Genomic DNA, 19,309 nt, shown 5'->3' with positions numbered 1-19,309 from the left:
TTATTAAAAAAATAGCCATTATTTTGTTGAAACACAGAAAGTTTCAGCATTATATGCAGGATAATAGAGCTCATGCGTATAAACTTCCAGCATATTATGTTTTATTCATAACAAGTACTATATGAACACCTTTTTTGTTAATTTGTTTTTTAAGTATACATGAAGGACAAAATACCTGATATAACTTTGATCTTATAAAGGATATGAAAATCATTTATGAATACTCTCTTGCCAAAAGGAATTAATTTTCCAATTATTTCAGGCAGCACTCAAAAGACTACAAAATATGATCGCAGGTGATATTCACGCCGTAGGAATACTGAAATTTTGTGCACATTTCTTTGGCAGTTCATATGTTTTCACTATGTTGTGTAATCACGGTGCTATCAGTTCTCAAGCATTATATGCTCCAACATTTTGAATGTGTAATTTGCCATCATTTTTCTTTCACCTTCCTTCCTTAATTCTCCATCTGGTTTTGATACTAACTCAAATTCTCGAAGTCCAGGTTTAAGCGAACAACGAAAATATAGCTGTTATCAAGTAACTTCCAAACATCTAATCAAATATAATCTTAATTACTACTAATAGTATACTTCCGTCGTTAAATAAAGAGTAACACCCTTTTACGATTTTACGTCCACATTCCTGTTTTTTTCTCATTCTTGGATCACATTAGGAGTTGCAACAGCAAGCAGAGGGACTTTCCTGTGAGTGGTTAAACCAGTGCATTCAGTCATATCCAGATCTTGCCCCTTTGGCAACTCCCAATTAAAATTCTTCACAACATTTGCTAACACAAGCTCATTAGTAGCCATCGCAAATGAAATCCCAGGACATCCCCTTCTTCCTGCTCCAAATGGTATCAATCCAAAATCATGCCCTTTAAAGTCTATCGACGAATTCAAGAATCTCTCTGGCTTAAATTCCTCCGCATCATCCCAAATTGCAGGGTCTCTCCCTATAGCCCAACCATTAGTTATAACCATAGTTCCAGCTTTAATATCATAGCCCATTACTTTAACATCTTGTCTTGCTTGTCGAGGAACTAACAGAGGAATCGGAGGATGTAAGCGCAGTGTTTCTTTAATAACTGCTTTTAAGTAATGCATTTTGTCTAAGTAATCCCCACACACTAATTCTTTCTTCCCTTTACCTATTTCTCTCACTTCATCCTGGAGTTTGTTCATGGCATTAGGATGACTTAGAAGCTCTGTCATCGTCCATTCCAACAGAGTGTAAGTTGTATCAGTTCCTCCCGCAAAGATGTCCTAACAAAGAGCAGTCGTTTTGGTTAATAAATTAAATTACAAAACAAGAAGAAAATGACAAGGACAGATTATAAAGATATATAATTAAGTGATGTGATTGATTACCAATAATACCACCAAATTAATGGTGTTATTGGCCATAAATCACATCGTTTATGTCATCATGGGAAGTCGGTGAAGATCTGAGATCTCAGGGCAGCAGATATTATTCTCTATTGATATTTAAATTAAATTAGTATGGATATTAACCATCAGAGAGTTGAAATAAAGTTAGCAAAAACATAGTATTGGTTAAGTTTTAACAACATTGTAGTGAAGGTACATCTGTCTTCAGCTACCACATGTTTTCCGAAAATATATAATAGGATATATAAATTCGTGTAATGTTTTGATAATTTAACAAACTTACTGATAAGAACCAGATAAGGAATCTGATACAAATCCTCAAGTACGTGAGTATAACAAGTCTCAAGCTGGGGACGTAAATCATCTCTTAAGAGTCAAAAAAACAACAAGGGGAATATATGGACATCAGTTCCCTTGGTGACCGTACCAGTCAACCTCCTAATAGCTGCAAAGTTGCTGTCTGCACACGCAATGGTGTAAAATAGTGCAACAGTCAACTTCATTGGGAATGCCCTTATACCAAACATGCTCGCATCATTCAAGTGATATCACCTATGTAATATTAACATTAAACCAAAGGCAAAACATCACTTGAACATTGAATAATCCATCCAGCATTCTCTCAAGTCTGTGCATCAATCCAGCGAGCGATTCTCAAGGGCATCAAGAACAAAGAACAACATAACAAAGAACCAGTTTCCTGTATTGAGTCATTACATGTTCTTAGTTGTGTTGCATCTTTGTCAAAGTACTTTACTTGTGATTCCTACTTAGCTTAGTTAGAAGCATTGTGTAGAAAACTTTTGTAAAATCATAAACCTTATGTTTGTGTCTTGGCTAGAGTTAGTCGAGTTGTAAGCTTTGTAATAGAGTTATTACAAAGGGGTTTGTAATAAAGTTGTTATAAGTTAGTGAGGGATTAAGAGTTTTAATTCCTAGGTTACAATAGGTTGTAATCTAAAGTTGTTCAGCAGTGAAATTGAAATCCTACAAGGGTAGGTCGTGGTTTTTAATCCTGTGAGCTGGGAGTTTTTCACGTAAAATTCCGTTGTATCATTTACTTACTGCAGTGTGCGTGCGTTTCAGTGGAAACTAATAGAGAACCTGGTTCTCTATATAGTTTGGTGGATCCTTAGTTTCTATCAATTGGTATCAGATCAGGTTCTTTCTATCAGGCTAACACCTAGAAAGGATCCTCATGGCTGCTCCACCAAACTTTGAAGAAGGTCAATCTACTATAGACCACCAAGATTCAACGGCCAATACTATGGATGGTGGAAGACAAGGATGCATGATTTTATCATGGCTGAAGATTCAGAGTTTTGGGATGTTATCTGCGATGGACCCTTCGTCCCTATGAAGACCAGTGGTGACCCAGCAGTAACAGTTCCCAAAAAAAGAAAGGAATTCAACGATGCCGATCGCAAGGCCATAGAGAAGAACTGTTGAGCAAAAATAATTTCTCGTCTGTGATATTGGACCAGACGAATATAATAGGATTTCAGCATGTCAATCCGCTAAGGAGATCTGGGAAGCTCTCCAAACAGCTCATGAAGGGACAACTCAAGTCAAGGAGTCGAAAATTGATATGCTAATCACAAAATATGAGCTCTCCAGGATGAAGGATGATGAGTCCATTCAGGACATGCACACTCGCTTCACCTCTATCATCAATGAGCTCCATTCTCTAGGAGAAATTATTCCAAGGAACAAACCTATCAGGAAAATACTTAGCGTATTACCTAGTTCCCGGAAAAGCAAAGTAAATACTATCACGAGGCAAAGGATCTACAGAAGCTGACCATTGATGAACTCATTGGGAATCTGAAAACTTATGAAATGAAGAAAAAGAAGGACAATGATAGAAGAGAGCCCAAAAGGGAGAAAAACCTGGTACTCAAGACAGACAACAATGAATCAAGTGGTGAGGATGCTGATATGGCTTACTTGACAAAGAGGTTTTAGAAAATAGTTCGCAGAAATGAAGGTATTCCAAAACGGGGCAGCTCCGACAAGAAAAGAGGCTATGACCTATGTTATAAGTGTGGGAAGTCAGGATATTTCATCAAATATTTCCCTCTCCTCAAGCAAGATCAGTACAAACATAACACAGACTAATCAACTAAGAGGATCCAGGTTCCTGACAAATGGTTCAAAAGAAAAGATGTTGCTGACAACGTTGTGAAACAAGCTCTTGCTATATGGGGAGACTATTACAGTGAATCTGGAAAAGATGATGAAAAAGGCAACAACTCCATGATGGCAGTAGAGAGTGAAGCAACTGAATATAACACTATTTTTGCCTTGATGGCACAATCTGACGATGAGGTAAACTTTCTAGATGTTCAAGGAAATCTGAAGTCTTACTCTCCAAAACAACTTATGTCTTTGGAAAATATTTTAATTGATGCTTATCACAGTCTTATAAATAATAAAAATGCATTAACTGTGGAACTAGGAGAAGTAGAACATGAGAGAGATGATCTAGTAGTTTGTGTGGTCGATTTAAAAGAAACCATTGAGAGTTTGAAAAAAGAAAAAGATGCCCTAGCTAAAATAATTGCAAACATAGAACATGAGAGAGATGACCTAACGGTTGTTGTGGTTGATTTAAAAGAGACCATTGAGTTTCTTAAAAAAGAGAAAAAAGCCTTAACTGAAAAGGTAGCTAATATAGAGCATGAGAGAGATGACCTATTAGTGGTAGTTGTGGACCTAAAGGAAACAATTGATGAACAAAAAGGAGAAGGTGGTCATGAGATTACTCGAAAGGGAAAGGAAGTTGCAAGTGAGGAACATCTTAGGATTGAAGATGAGTTAAAATCAGTAAAATCAGTAAAATCAGTCTGTGTGCCGAACTAGAGAAAAATAAGCAACTTCAGGAAGATCTAGGAAGAGTTAAGAGTGATCTAGAAAAATCACTCAAGTGGACCTGGTCCTCTGATGCTATCATTGCCATGTATAAGAACAATGGGGTAAACATGCAAGGAATAAGGCTTCAAAGGGAAAAGACTCCATACAACCCTCATAGCAAGTGCGTTACTGTACCTGATAACTGGCTCTGCACTCACTGTGGTAATACTGGGCACTTTAAGGAAACCTGTAAGGCCAGATTTCAGTCTCAACAGAAAAATAAAGTTTTTGCTAAAAAGGTAACTACTGCTAAAGAACCTGGTCCCTCGTATAAAAAAACATGTGATGCCTGCTTGAACCAGAAGAGTCCTGATTCATCCCTTTCCTCATTACAAGGGACTCAAACTTGTTTGGGTTCCTAAGTCTAACCCTTGATTTTCTTGTGCAGGGAGCAGTGAAAGGGAGCAGCCAACAATGGTACATGGATAGTGGCTGCTCGAAGCACATGACTGGAAGCACAAATAATTTCCTTTCACTCAAGGCCCTGCAAGGAGGGAGTGCGTCCTTTGGAAACTGCAATAAGGGATACATTCTGGGAGTTGGAAGGATTGGAAAGTCTCTTTCTCACTTTATTAAAAATATGTACTACGTGAACGGGTTGAAGTACAGCTTGCTAAGTGTCTCCCAAAATCTGTGACAAGGGGAAAAAAGTGGAATTTGTGTCAAAAATATGCACGGTCACAAATCTTGTGATTGATGAAGTGGTTTTGGTGGCTAAAAGATACAAAAAATATCTATGTTGCTGACTTTGAATCCCCGCAAAATGGGGATCTCAGTTTTCTGAGTGTTGTAGATGATGATGCTGAACTATGGCACAAAAGACTGGGCCATGCAAGATTTATGTTGCTTAATAAATTGGTCAAGAAGGACCTGGTTCGTGGCTTGCCCAACTCAAGCTTCAAGAATCACAAGGCCTGTGATGCATGTGTAAAAGAAAAGCAAGTCAGATCTTCTTTCAAGCCCAAAAAGGAAATTAGTACCTCAAGGCCACTTGATCTCCTCCATATGGATCTATGTGGACCTATGAGAGTGCCAAGTAGAGGAGGAAATAAGTACATCTTTGTTATTATGGATGACTATTCCAGATTCACATGGACTCTGTTTCTCAGATCCAAGGATGAAACCTTTGAAGTATTTGTTGCATTTGTGAAGAAGATCCAAGTGAAGATGAGCCATAATGTATTAAGTATAAGGTCCGATCATGGCACATAATTTGCTAATGCCAAATTCGATGAATTCTGCGCTGAAAATGGCATCACTCATAATTTTTCAGCTCCAAGAATACCTCAACAAAATGGTGTTGTAGAGAGGAAGAATAGGACCCTTGAAGATATGGCAAGAACAATATTGATCGACAGTGGCATTGCATAAATGTTTGGGCAGAAGCCATCAACACTGCATGCTACTTGGTGAACATGTGCATGATCAGGTCCCTTCTGAACAAAACCCCATATGAACTACTGAACGGGAGGAAGCCCAAGCTGACATATCTAAGGACATCTGGGTGCAAATGCTTTGTTCTCAATAATGGCAAGGAAGCACTGGGAAAGTTCGATGCCAAAAGTGATGAAGAGATCTTTCTAGGTTATTCATCACAAAACAAAGCCTACAAAGTATACAACAAACGAACTCAATGCGTTGAGGAAAGTATACATGTGATCTTTGATGAATCTCACCATTCATGTGGGAAGGACTCATATGATAAGGTTGATCAAAATGGAGAACAATCAATTGTCCCTGGTGAAGTCATTGACATGGCAAATGGAAAAGCTGACATGATGAGCCACGTCAAGGAATCAAATGATGATGGTGCAGTCATATCTCCAACTGATGGGGAGGAACCTAGTTCCTCAATCACAATAACTGAAGCTGAAAAAAGAGTTGTTGTTGCTGTACAAGGCACCCCACATGCTGAGGTAAGAAGCAGAACTCACGACAACTAAGGATCACATTCAGAAATACCTGGACCTTCCCACAATGAGGTTCAAGTGTTTAACTGGAAACACAAAAGTTCACATCCTCTTGAAAATGTGATCACTCCTCTTGACTCAGGAATTCAAACCAAATCAAAAACAAGAAACGTGCTTGCCTTCTCAGCTTTTCTCTCTCAAATTGAGCCAGAAAATATCAAGGAAGAATTGAAAGATGCTGGTTATCTGGTGGATAGGAAAAACACTTCTAGTATGGCATATTTTCTGGGATCATGTCTGATCTCATGGGGTACAAGAAAACAAAACTCAGTGGCTCTTTCAACTACTAAAGCTGAATATGTGGCGGCTGCCTCTTGCTGTGCTCAATTGCTATAGATCAAGCAGCAGCTGGAAGATTATGGTGTATTTTTTGACTGTGTGCCCTTACTATGTGATAACACAAATGTTCTCAACATGGCCAAGAATACGGTTCAACATAAGAGAACGAAGCACATTGATGTGCGACACCACTTCCTCAGAGATAATGTTGAAAAATGGCTCATTTGCATGAAATTTTACAGCACAGAAGATCAAATTGCAGACATCTTCACCAAAGCACTGAGTAGAGAGCACTTTGAAAGGAACCGCTTGGAACTAGGGTTGATAAAATCAAGCTAAGGACCTGGTCCCTCAATGATTGGTTATGAAAGAAATGTGCAGGTAAAATGGCTAAAAAGTATTTTCTGGAAAAGTCTAACTCATCTTTATACCGTTTCAGGTAGACACACATGACGATTACAGAGCAAACAAGTAGCCAATGATATCTCATTTTAGTCAAAGGATGAAGTTCACATTTACAAAATCTGTGAGGGAACCTAGTTCCTTTAACACAGGTTAGTAGTTTCTATGTACTCTCATCCACATCTTTTTAACGGCTAAAATGGTGCAACGTCATTAAAATGTCAGTCTTTCCTTTTCTCTCTCCTTTTGGAACTCAAGCGTCCTACCCATTAGGAAATGACCCGTCTACCCAAATTGATACCCGTTCCTAACCGGTCCCTCACCCCTCTTAAATAGCTTCTCTCACGGTCACTATCATAACTGTTCACATCAAAACCAAAAATTTCTCTTTCAAACCAAACCCTCTCTTATTTCATCAAATTCTTACTACCCTCCACCATGTCTGAAAATCTGGAAACTCAGAATATTCCAAGCATCGTCCCCACTGTGTCTTCACCCATTGAAACACCAGTGCTAGAGGCCACAATCCCTACACCATCTAGTCCAAACCCTTAGCTAGAGGCAAAACCACCTATTGGTTCCTCTCCAACTCAGTCGAGTAGTGGCTCTCATCGGAGTCATAAAACCTCGACTCCCAAGAAATTTATGGCAGCGTCCTCTCCTTCTGACACATCGAAAAAAATGGTAGAACCAGATACAGTGGCTAAAAAAGAAAATCAGGAAATTTCTAGTCGACCAGTGGAAGAAAGTTCTGGGATACAAGGAGTGGGTTGTAACAGTGATGAATCGGTAAAGACTACCCCATGCCTTGATCTGTATGCTGCCGATTCTACAGGTAATGCTCTTCCTATGTTTTCTGAGTTTACCTTAGAGTTACCAGAACAAGAGGCTATAGAAAATATTCTGTCAATAACTGATGAGGGAAGTCTTATTGGGGTTATGAGGGTGTGTCTGAAGCCAATGGGTCTTAGGGGGAAGAAAATGGTACACACGTAGAGAGTAGGGAACTGGTGCCTGTCAATACTTTGGCACTTGACAATACTACTGGGGAACCAACTGAGGGACCTGATCCCTCCACCCAAGAGGAGCCCTCTTCTTCTACTTGGGATAAAACTCTTGGTTCTCTACAAGAACCCCAGGTTAGTACTGATCCTGCTCCCTCTCCTTATTTCTATGCGGAGCCATTGTCCATTATTGTCCCTAAAATGAGATCTTTATCTGAGGAGGAGAATAGGGATAGTGAAGATGACTATGATAATGTGGCTCTTGTGAGCTTCATCGGGGTTATGAGTAGACAGGCAACTCCCCAAGAGTCAACTCCTAAGAGACCTACCACTAGGTTGCAGAAGAAGGAAGCTCTTGAGTTAATTCTTAGGAAAAGGAAAGAAAAATAGAAGAAGAGGAGATTGGTAAAGGATGGGAAGATTGTAAATAAGAAAGTAGTGCCTCCAACACTAGCTGTCGATATTGATGATGAAGTGGATGAGGAACCTAGTTCCTTAGTTCGTAAGTCCTCAAAGAAACTTACAATTCCAAAGTCCAAGAAAGAGTCATCTTTGAGTGAGATGGGTTTCAGCAATATTGAGGGTGAAAAATCTGGTGAGCAAGTAGTTGACAAATCTGATGAGAAAGTAGTTTCCAAATCTGGGAAGAAAGTGACTGAAGAGTTGGTTGAACAGGTGTCTGAGAAATCTGCCGAGAAAAGAAAAAGTGCAAGAAAATCAGTGAAAAGGAAGGCTGGTGACAGTATGGAACCTGGTTCCTCCAAAAAGGCCAAGGTTGGTGCGACCCGGGATGCTGGAAGGGAAAATTTGAGAAACCAAAAGGTGCTGTGGGGCCGTGCATTTGCCCCTGATATTCTTGACATGTCAGAAATGCACCAACTGGTGGATATCTGTGAATTCCAACAGTGGACACATTTGTTCACAAGTGACAGTACCAAGGTATATGAGGCAGAAGTGCGTAGTTTCTATGTTGACTTCTTCACAGTTGAGGATGATAACATCTGCCTGAAGGTGAATGATGTTGATTTTGTGATGGATATTACTGTACTAGGAACCATTTTGGGCGTGCCTACTGATGGGATGTCCTCCATTCAGAAATGCCATCATAAAGGATAAGGCAGTGCAACAAGGGGAACGGGTATACAAGAAAGCTCTCCTTCCAGTATACCAACTGCTATTGGAAATGGTGAACAAAGTTTTGCACCCACGTACTGAAAGACGCTCCATTACATCATGATCAGTCTTAGTTCTCATGGAAGCACTGGATGGCTACACCACTATAAACCTGCCTGGTCTTATGATAGAGCACATGAAGAAAGTGGTAGAGTTCAAGGATGAAAATCATAGGTTGCCTTACGGGTTCCTCCTCACTAAAGTATTTAAATTCTTTAAAGTTCCCTTGGGAAAGGCTAAGGTAGGAATTCGCAAGCAATCGTTCTCCAAAACCACCCTTGAAGAGTGTGAGTGCATTGATAGGAGTGGAGGGGTTGGCAACAATTCCACCATCTCTCAGCTGATCAACGCTCAAAATGTTTCCACTGAAGAAATAAGGAAGCCGAAGGCACAAAATGTCATTCTCGAAGGTCAGCTCAGTCAGGCCCAGGAGGCATCTGGTTCTAGTAGTTCCTAAAGCATAGAGGTTGCCCGTCTGACAAAGGAAAATGCTGCTCTCAGGAAACAGGTTGAGGACCTGAAGGAAAGGTTGCTAACCGAGCAGGTGTCCGCAAATGCTCGAATGGACATCGTTCTTTGAACCCTTGCCTCTTCCTCTACCTCCAGTGCTCCCCATTCCAGTGCTCCTTAAAAGCTGTCCCCTTCCCAGTGTCAAGTTCTTAGTGTCTGTCCTTTGTTCTTTTTTTCTTATGCTTAGAGATGTTTAAGACTGGTACCTTTTGTTATTTTTATTTTGTGGATGATTTGGTAACAATGAAACTGCTCCCTGTTTTATTTCCAAAGCTTTATGATAATTTCGTCCTTTTGCTGTGTATGTCTTTCTCTTTTGCTCTATTTTATGTCATGGTGTGTGTACACATGTGGCATGAGTTAATCAAGCTAGACTTCTTTTTTCTTATTGCTTGCTACTAATCTTTTTATGATTTCAAAAGGGGGGAGAGTAAGTTGAGGGGGAACAAGATATGGAACAACAGATTTAGGGGGAATTCTGGTTCTTAGGGGGAACTTCAATTATAAGTTTGTCATCATCAAAAAGGGGGAAATTGATAGGATATATGCATTCGTGTTATGTTTTGATGATCTAACAAATTTACTGATAAGAACCAGATAAGGAACCTGATACACATCCTCAAGTACGTGAGCATAACAAGTCTCAAGCTGGGGAGGCGAATCATCTCTTAAGAGTCAAAGAAACAACAAGGGGAACAGATGGATACCAGTTCCCTTGGTGACCGTCCCAGTCAACCTCCCAACAACAGTAAAGTTGCTGCCTGCACACTCAACAATGCAAAACATTGTAACAGTCAACTTCATTGAGAATGCCCTTGTACCAAATATGCTTGCATCATTCAAGTGATGTCACCTATGTAATATTAACATTAAATTAATGGCAAAACATCACTTGAACATTGAAAAATCCATCGAGCATTCTCTCAAGTCTGTGTATCAATCCATCGAGCGATTCTCAAGGGCATCAAGAACAAAGAACAACATAACAAAGGACCAGTTTCCTGTATTGAGTCATTACATGTCCTTAGTTGTGTTGCACCTTTGTTAAAGTACTTTACTTGTGATTCCTACTTAGCTTAGTTAGAAGCATTGTGTAGGAAACTTTTGTAAAATCATAAACCTTGTGTTTGTGTCTTGGCTAGAGTTAGTCGAGTTGTAAGCTTTGTAATAGAGTTATTACAAAGGGGCTTGTAATAGAGTTGTTATAAGTTAGTGAGGGATTACGAGTTTTAATTCTTAGGTTACAATAGGTTGTAATCTAAAGTTGCTCAGTAGTGAAGTTGAAATCCTACAAGGGTAGGTCGTGATTTTTAATCCCGTGAGTTGGGAGTTTTCCACGTAAAATTTCATTGTGTCATTTACTTACTGCAGTGTGCGTGCGTTTCAATGGAAACTAAAAGAGAACTTGGTTCTCTATATAATTTGCTGGATCCTTAGTTTCTATCAACATATTTAAAGGAGCTATAGCGGGTCATAACTAAATAAATTCCTTCGCCATTCAATTACTATAAAATGGTGATATTTGGCGTCTTCATATCTCTATAATATAAGCTATTGCTATTGATTTCTTCAATTTATTTTTTCTCCGATCCTTACATTATTGATATCATTTTTCTTGCCTTGTTGTTGTTATTTACTTGTTCCTATTCTTTGCTCTCAAGCCGAGGGTCTTTCGGAAACAACCTCTCTATCCTCCAGGGTAGGGGTAAGATCTGCATATACATTACCCTCCCAGACCCCACTTGTGGAATCCCACTGAGTTGTTGTTGTTGTATCTCTATAATATAAATCTACGACTAGCTAGCAGCTAGCTACATCATATTATACACATAATAGAATAGGAGTAAATAATAACATTTAATTGTACCAGCATCAACTTATTGTGAGGAATGATTTGCGTTAATTAGAATGGAAGCAATTAGCATGCTCTCTACGATACAAACAATACATTTGGAGTTATTAATCTTGCTACCCACATTCATGCCGTATCATTAGTAATTGATACTCTACCTGAGAGCTAATGTCATTTGTATGGGGGAAAAGATCGAGAACTAAAGCAAAATACTAACTAGCCGATGCATGCATATGAATATCTGTTGGTAAGCTGTGTTCAAAACCAGAAATTCAGAGAAACAAAGTAACATTAGTTCAATAAATAAAACAAAAAATTATTCCGAGTCCGTAAGTTGCTTGTATGTCTTTAAGATACTTAATCCCCTTATTGTTGTCCAAGGTTTTGAATTAATTCCTCATATGATATAACAGAATAATTATGTTGTAATAGTAGCACTACAAATCATAGAACTTCATCGACTTAACAAACGGAGCAAATCACACTTGACACTTATGTTTATTGGGAAAAACAATGCAACAATGTAGAAAAGACGGGAGAAATTTTCAGATTTTCCATGTATGAAAAATGAGGTTAAGCCTCTAAATTTATAGACAATAAAAGAATGAGATGAAAATGTGTTCCAAGAAGTGTTTCTTCCATTTCCCATTCACGCCGTTCAAAAACAAATCAACAATATCTGATGTCTAATTCTGCAATTTCTTTCTTTTCCTGCATAGCTATTCATGTGTTTACATATTAATTTTCATGTGTCCGGCTCAGGCCAAACACAGGAATGCGGATGTAATTTAAGTAAATAAAAGTATGTCTTTTTTAGCAATTTAAAATTTTAGTGAGATAATTACAGAGTTCAATGCAGAAACAACTTACCACAATGAGAGCTTTGATACTATCTCTGTCAATTGAAAAGTCAGCCATGTTTTGCTTGTAAATCCCAAGCAAAACATCAACAAAATCCTCTCTGCCTTCATTCTCCACTCTTCTACCCAATAAGTTAGTTACCCTTTTATGATTATCTAAATGTTCTTCCACTACTCCCTCAAGAAACTCATCCATCTCCTTTGCAACTCTCTCCACTTTTGCTTCTAAACCACTTACTCTATCAACCCATGCAAGTGAAGGCAGAAATGTCCCAAAATCAAATCCACCTAATATTCCCACAAATGTCTTCATTAGCTTCCTAAACTTCTCTCCACTCTCCCCTCCACTATATTTCCTCCCAAAAGCTGCTCTACTCACTATATCATTTGTAAGTGTCATAAACAATTCACTCAAATTCACTGCCTCTGGAGAACAGTACTCCCTGATTTTCTTGAGTAACAGGGCAGCCTCTTCTTCCCTTACAACGCGAAAAGATTGAACTCTTTTGTTGCTAAGCAACTGAAGGACACATATGCTTCTCATTTGTCTCCAGTACTCGCCATAAGGCGCGACAGAAACATCCTTAAAGTCGTAAAGAAGTTTCTTGTTGATGTTGGATTTAGGCCTGTCACAGAAAATAAGGTCATGAGTTTTCATTATTTCGGAAGCTGCCTCAGCTGAGGAAACAACAAGAGTATTCACACTTCCCAGTTTAAGAAACATTAAGGGTCCATATTGTTGAGCTAACTTGTGTAGAGAGTGATGAGGATACAAGCCTAGTTTGTGCAAGTGACCAATAAATGGTAATTTTGGGGGAGAAGGGGGAAGATTTTTGGTTTTAGTTTTAGTCATGAGGAGCCACCAAACAAGGAAGGAAATGAGTGAAAGGGCTAAAAAAGAGGACAAAAATGGATGGAAGGACAATGACTCTAGCCATTGCAAGGAGCTGAACATATTGTTTATGTGCTTAGTTTCAAACACAAGAACAGAAGGAGATACAAATCTGAATTTCAGAAGAAGACTAAAAATAGTGTACATTAAGGAATAATTCAGCTATTTCTAGACTTTTGTGGTAAGTTCAATGAGAGCTTTAATAATTCAGCTAGAGCGCGCACATAGAAATAAACTTTTGGAGTATATTCAAATTTTCCTGGATTCAGTCAAGGATTTATCAACGTTATCTATATTTATTATCATTATTATTATTATTAGAATCCAACCTTTTGGCCTCTACTGAGAAAACTTCTGACTAGCTATATGTTGTCGTCTTAAGCTCCTGTAGGAAAATTGTATGCATAAGAGACGTCAAAGAAGCAGCCAAATTTCGTGCTAGTATACAATTGTCAACACTAAGTAAGCTGGCAGAGAAGAAAAAATTAAATAAATTAAAAAAATAAAAATAATATTGTTATAAGAAAAGTCAAATTATGGTGGATGTCTACTCTTTCTCCATGATTTTCTCAAATGCTTAATGACATATTCAATGACATATTTCTATGCTTAATGACATATTTAATGATATATTTTTCTTCGCTTTTCATGCCTATATAAAGGCCTTGTAATAGATAGGAAAATACATACAATTGAAGAAGAAATAAGAATCTCTCTTCTCTTTCTCTCTATATCTCTTAACTTGTTTTTTCTTGTTCTATATTGTTACTTTGAGCTATATTTTATAACACGTTATCAGCATGAAATCTCTAACCTCAAGGTTGAATTCCACTTCTGGTAAGGTATATCTCGATGATCTATTGTCAAAATTATCTAGATTTTATTCAGAAAGGTATGTAGTGTTACAGACACGTCTTTCTGCTACAACAACAAGTCCAAGCTTTAAATGGGATAAGTTTGTACCACTATTTAGAATAAACAATTGTCTGATTATTAGAAAATTAGTATTTATGCGGCTGCTAAGGATGTCACCTTATTAAATTTTCATGAACTAAATAATAGGTGACATGCGGTATACTAAATAATCTACGAAATTAAAATTATACTTTATTATGTATGCTTATGGTTAATTTTACCTTATAATACGATTTTAGTATGCCTAGTATAATGATTATATATTAGTTTACTGTCAAATATAATAATAATAATAATAATAATAATAATAATAATAATAATAATAATTATAATAATAATAATAATAATAATAATAATAATAATAATAATAATAAACCAAATTTTTCATTGATGTAGTTTTTATCAAATTAACATGTTGAATCATTTCTATATGGAAAACATATAGTAGTAGATAGTAGACATAGATTTGTCCACTATTGTTTTGATTCCCTGATTGACTTAAAGGTTCTGCTATAACTAGTAGTACTATTATTCTGTTTGATACATAATTTTTTCTTAATGTTCTGGTCATATAACTTTCATCTTGAAGTAAGCTTATTGCAGCAAAGACCACATGTGAATTTTTAATATTCTTTTGTATTTTCATATATCTGCTTGACACTAATTACTTAGCTGATTTGAGTAAACGAAAGTCTATTGTTGAGGATTATATCCAAATGACATTATGAAGAGTTTAACTCAAGAGGTAAGCATTTCCTTCGTATTTGAAATTATTTTTGTCCTTTGCTATTAATGATATCAACTTCAATGAGTTCAAGTCGCAATGCACCATGAGGAGAAGACATCAGGATCAAGTCCTGATGCTCCATGATGATAAGAGCTGGGTTTAAGTCCCAATTCATTATGGTCTAACATGCCTTTATATTGGTAAGATATTGGGTTTGAGTCCCACTATACCATATTGATGATATAATAATAACTAAAGAAAAATAATATATTTTTCATGAAAGGCATGAATATTGTCCTACTTGATTTGCTCCATTCTTGAAGTGAATGTGGTAGCGGCACATAATACATCTAAATGAAGAAAAGTGGTTGAACAATGAACGTGGGCGTTCCAAAGATCAAAATAATAATAATCATCACTATGATTATAAAAGGAGAACAGTAAGGGTTCTCAAAATAGTCCTTAAAAATGTGAAGGCAATGTTTACCATCAAATTGGTATAAAAAGTAATAAAGTACGCCGCTGATTATGATACATTCCTTGAAGAGAATGTGGCTTGTGATAAACATTGAGAATGCAGACCCATTCCTAAAGGTGAATGTGGCAATATGTGATAAAAGTAATGAATAAAGACATGGAATGCATGATTAGATGAATACCACACAACTCACCTCTAAGGGAGGTTTGAGTGAAATAAAGAGAATAAATATTATTGTGTGGTTACATGAATATGTCATTGGTCGCGTACATGTGATACGCCAAAAAATATTTTGGTGTGCCTTATAAAAGATTATTAAAGGCAAAATTAAAACAAGAAATAATTTTGCTTATGATGATTTTTACCATGACAATTTATTATGATATAATTTTCTTCGTGAAGGAGACATTTACCATATGAATGGTGTGACAAAAGATCTTGTAGTATAAAAGTTGTTAAGAGCTCCGAAAAAATTAATTTTTTACTATCCGGATGAATAAAATTATTCACGACATTGATATTGTAAAGTTTCAAAAGAAACTTTTTGAGTTTCAAATGTATAAGTCAAAGTGGTTGGCATATTGAGGTTATAAATGAAAGGAATATTGAATATCTTCATATTTCTATAATCATAATGGGTAAATATGAAAGGTTACCCGATTTTCTTTCTATTTATACTATAAAAATATAAGTATGGTGATGGAATCATAATGTCACAAGTAAACTAGAGGTTTACTGAAACAAATATTAGTTGGCATGACCGGTTGACCATCCCGGTTCAATTATGATGCGAAAAATTAATTGAGAATTATATTGGCATATATTGAAGAAATAGAAGATTCTTCAAGATTTCTCTTGTGCTGCTTATTCTCATGATATGCCAGTTAAGGTTGGGATTGAATCCATTAATTTCTGGAACAAATAAAAAGTGATAAATATATGGGCCCAGTTACCTGCCATGTGGACCGTTTACTATTATATGATTTTAATAGATGCATCTATTCTATGGTCACATGTGCATTTGTTATCAACTTGCACTTTGGCTTTTGCAAGATTGATTGCTCAAATTATTAGAGCACAGTTCCAGAATATAAATTATGATGATTTATCTTGATAATACTAGTTTAAATCCAAGTCGGTTTAGCAGAAATTGTATGCTTCCAATTATATCTAAATCATTGGTTATGAGAATAAAACTGCCAAAATAAAATTTGATATGTGATGTATTATTTAATATACAACAACACTTGTACACATCTAACCAAGTTATGATAAGTTCTCCCTATCACAATCGGTTCAGGGTCAGGAACCAAATAATTTTTTATCTAGAAATATGAATGTGTTATATGATTTAATTGTTCCACTACAATACACAAAGATGGGTCCCCAAATAAGGCTAGGGATATGTGTTGGTGATCTTAACAATAAGGGAAAAAATGGGCAGTTGAAAAAGTAATGCATGTAATGAATTATTATGAGTACATATAAATACTCGTACGAGAAAAAATGAACTTGAAGTTCAAGTAATAATTTATTTGCAAAATATTTCCAGGCGTATTTGCTGATCCAAAACTAAATATCATATTCAGCTGCTAATGCTCCAAATAAAATAAAGTTCATAATGAATAGAGTCTATGGCATGCATGCAGCATAATAGACTACTCGATTCCAAAGATAAAACTCCTTGAAGAAGAAGATGAACAAATGTTCAAGATGGTCATAATAAGGAGGCAAGTGATCTAGAAGAGAGCCACGACATAACACTTCATAAGACCTCATGGGAGAGGCTCAAGTACCTGAAAATAATAAGATAAAGAGATCTCAATAAATTATGTCTTTATTGGGTAATAGTAGAACCGATTTAAAATGATCGTCGACGATATTGTTTATATAATGTAGCGCTCAATATTATTAATATTGACGAGGATCTTGAGCTCAAATCTGTCATAAAATTTGGACAGATAAATGATTGGCCAAATAAAAAATACGCAATGAAAATTAATTTCACCTGAAAAATATAAAGTTGAACGGATAGTCCCAACACCTGAAAGTATAAAGCCAGTGGAGGTATAAATGTGTTCTTGTGCGGAAAAAAAGTCAAGTCTATAGACAAAAAGACGACTTGTGTCACAAGAAAATTTGTACATATCCTGGCATTGATTATATAGAGACATGTTCTCTTGTGGTGGATGTCGCCATTTCAGGTTTTAATCTGGCAATACAAGAAAAACGTGATATGCGTATAATGAAAATCATTGAAGGATTTAAATTGTTCTGAAGCATATTAAGGTTTCCAAGAAATTTATTAAATAAATCTTCAAAAATCCTTATACGGATTGAAAAAATCATGGCGCATGTGGTATAATCGCCTGAGTGAGTACCTGTTAAAAGAAAGGTACAAGAATGATTCAATTTGTCCTTGTGTCGTTATAAAAAGATCTGGATCTAAATTTGTTATAATCGTTGATGATTTAAATATCATTGGAACTCCTAGGGAGCTTCCTAAAGCAGTATACTATTTAAAGAAAGAATTTGAAATAAAAGATCTTGGAAAGACAAAATTTTATCTTGGTCTATAAATTGAGTATATGAAAGATGGAATTTTCGTCCATCAATCAGCATACACTAAAAAGATTTTAAAGCGATTCTATATAGATAAAGCACATCCATTGAGTACCCTGATGGTTGTGAGATCACTCGATATAAATAAAGATCCATTCCGACCTCATGAAAATAATGAAGAGCTTCTTGGTCCCGAAATACCATATCTTAGAGCAATTGGTGCACTAATGTATCTTTCTAACATTACAAGGTCTAACATAACTTTTTCAGTTAGTGTCTTAACAAGATATAGTTATGCTCCTACAAGGAGACATTGGAATGGAATCAAACACATATTGCAGTATCTAAAAGGGACTACCAATATGAGATTATTTTATGGCAATGATTGCAGTCCGATCTTGTTGGTTATGCCGATGATGGGTATTTATCTGACCCACACAATGCTCGATCTCAAACAGGATATGTGTTTACATATGGAGGCACTGCCATATCTTGGCGATCGACTAAGCAATCAATCGTGGCTACTTCATCTAATCATACTGAGATAATTGCTATTCATGAAGCAAGTCGAGAATGTGTATGGTTGAGGTCTATAATACACCTTATTCGAGACAAATATAGTTTAAAGTGTGACAAACTACCCACATTTTTATATGAAGACAATGCAGCATGCCCAATTGAAGGGAGGATTTATAAAAGGGGATAAGACAAAACACATTTCACCAACGTTACTTTTTACGCATGATCTTTAAAAGAATGGTGATATCAATGTGCAATAGATATGTTCAAGTGATAATATGGCTAATTTGTTCACTAAATCTCTACCGACGTTAACCTTCAAGAAACTAGTATACAAGATTGGGATGCGAAGGCTCAAGGATGTGAATTGATGCTCTCATCAGGGGGAGTTAATACACGTTGTACTCTTTTTACCTTACAAGATTTTTTCCCACTGGGTTTTCCTTGCAAGGTTTTAACGAGGCAACCAAAAGACGTATTTCTAAACATGTGTACTCTTTTTTCTTCACTGGATTTTTTTCCCATAGGGTTTTTTCCTAATAAGGTTTTAATGAGGCATATTATCTATGGACATCCAAGGGGGAGTGTTATAAGAAAAATCAAATTATGGTGGATGTTTACTCTTCCTCCATGATCTTCTCAAATGCTTAATGACATATTCAATGACATATTTTTCTTCACTTTTCATGCCTATATAAATGCCTTGTAATAGATAGGAAAATACACACAATTGAAGAAAAAATAAGAATCTCTCCTCTCTTTCTCTCTATATCTCTTAGCTTGTTTTTCCTTGTTCTATATTGTTACTTTGAACTATATTTTATAACAAATATAATATAATTGTTGAAGCAGACAC

At 36.5% G+C, this 19,309-nt stretch overlaps 1 protein-coding gene across 1 annotated transcript; it reads right to left on the bottom strand.

Annotated features, from left to right (window-relative positions):
* Positions 1-208: 208 nt before the first annotated feature.
* On the bottom strand, positions 209-13,449 carry LOC107788598 (cytochrome P450 736A117-like). Its single transcript, XM_075251147.1, has 2 exons — positions 12,371-13,449; positions 209-1,271 (listed from the first exon to the last, which is right to left on the bottom strand). Exons 1-2 carry the CDS (start codon positions 13,397-13,399, stop codon positions 660-662), a joined length of 1,641 nt encoding a protein of 546 aa, XP_075107248.1. The 5' UTR covers positions 13,400-13,449; the 3' UTR covers positions 209-659.
* Between the last annotated feature and the right edge of the window lie 5,860 nt (positions 13,450-19,309).

This window comes from Nicotiana tabacum, chromosome 4 (assembly GCF_000715075.1).
Source record: "Nicotiana tabacum cultivar K326 chromosome 4, ASM71507v2, whole genome shotgun sequence".
NCBI classification, from domain to species: domain Eukaryota; kingdom Viridiplantae; phylum Streptophyta; class Magnoliopsida; order Solanales; family Solanaceae; genus Nicotiana; species Nicotiana tabacum.
This window is presented reverse-complemented; position numbering and strand designations above follow the sequence as displayed.

Bases quoted from the DNA above. Each gene is read 5' to 3' on its own strand.
- LOC107788598 (XM_075251147.1), bottom strand. From the start codon at position 13,399: ATGTACACTATTTTTAGTCTTCTTCTGAAATTCAGATTTGTATCTCCT. The intron at 1,272-12,370 runs GTAAGTTGTTTC...GCTCTTTGTTAG, and splicing joins GTATCAAAGCTCTCATTGTG to GACATCTTTGCGGGAGGAAC.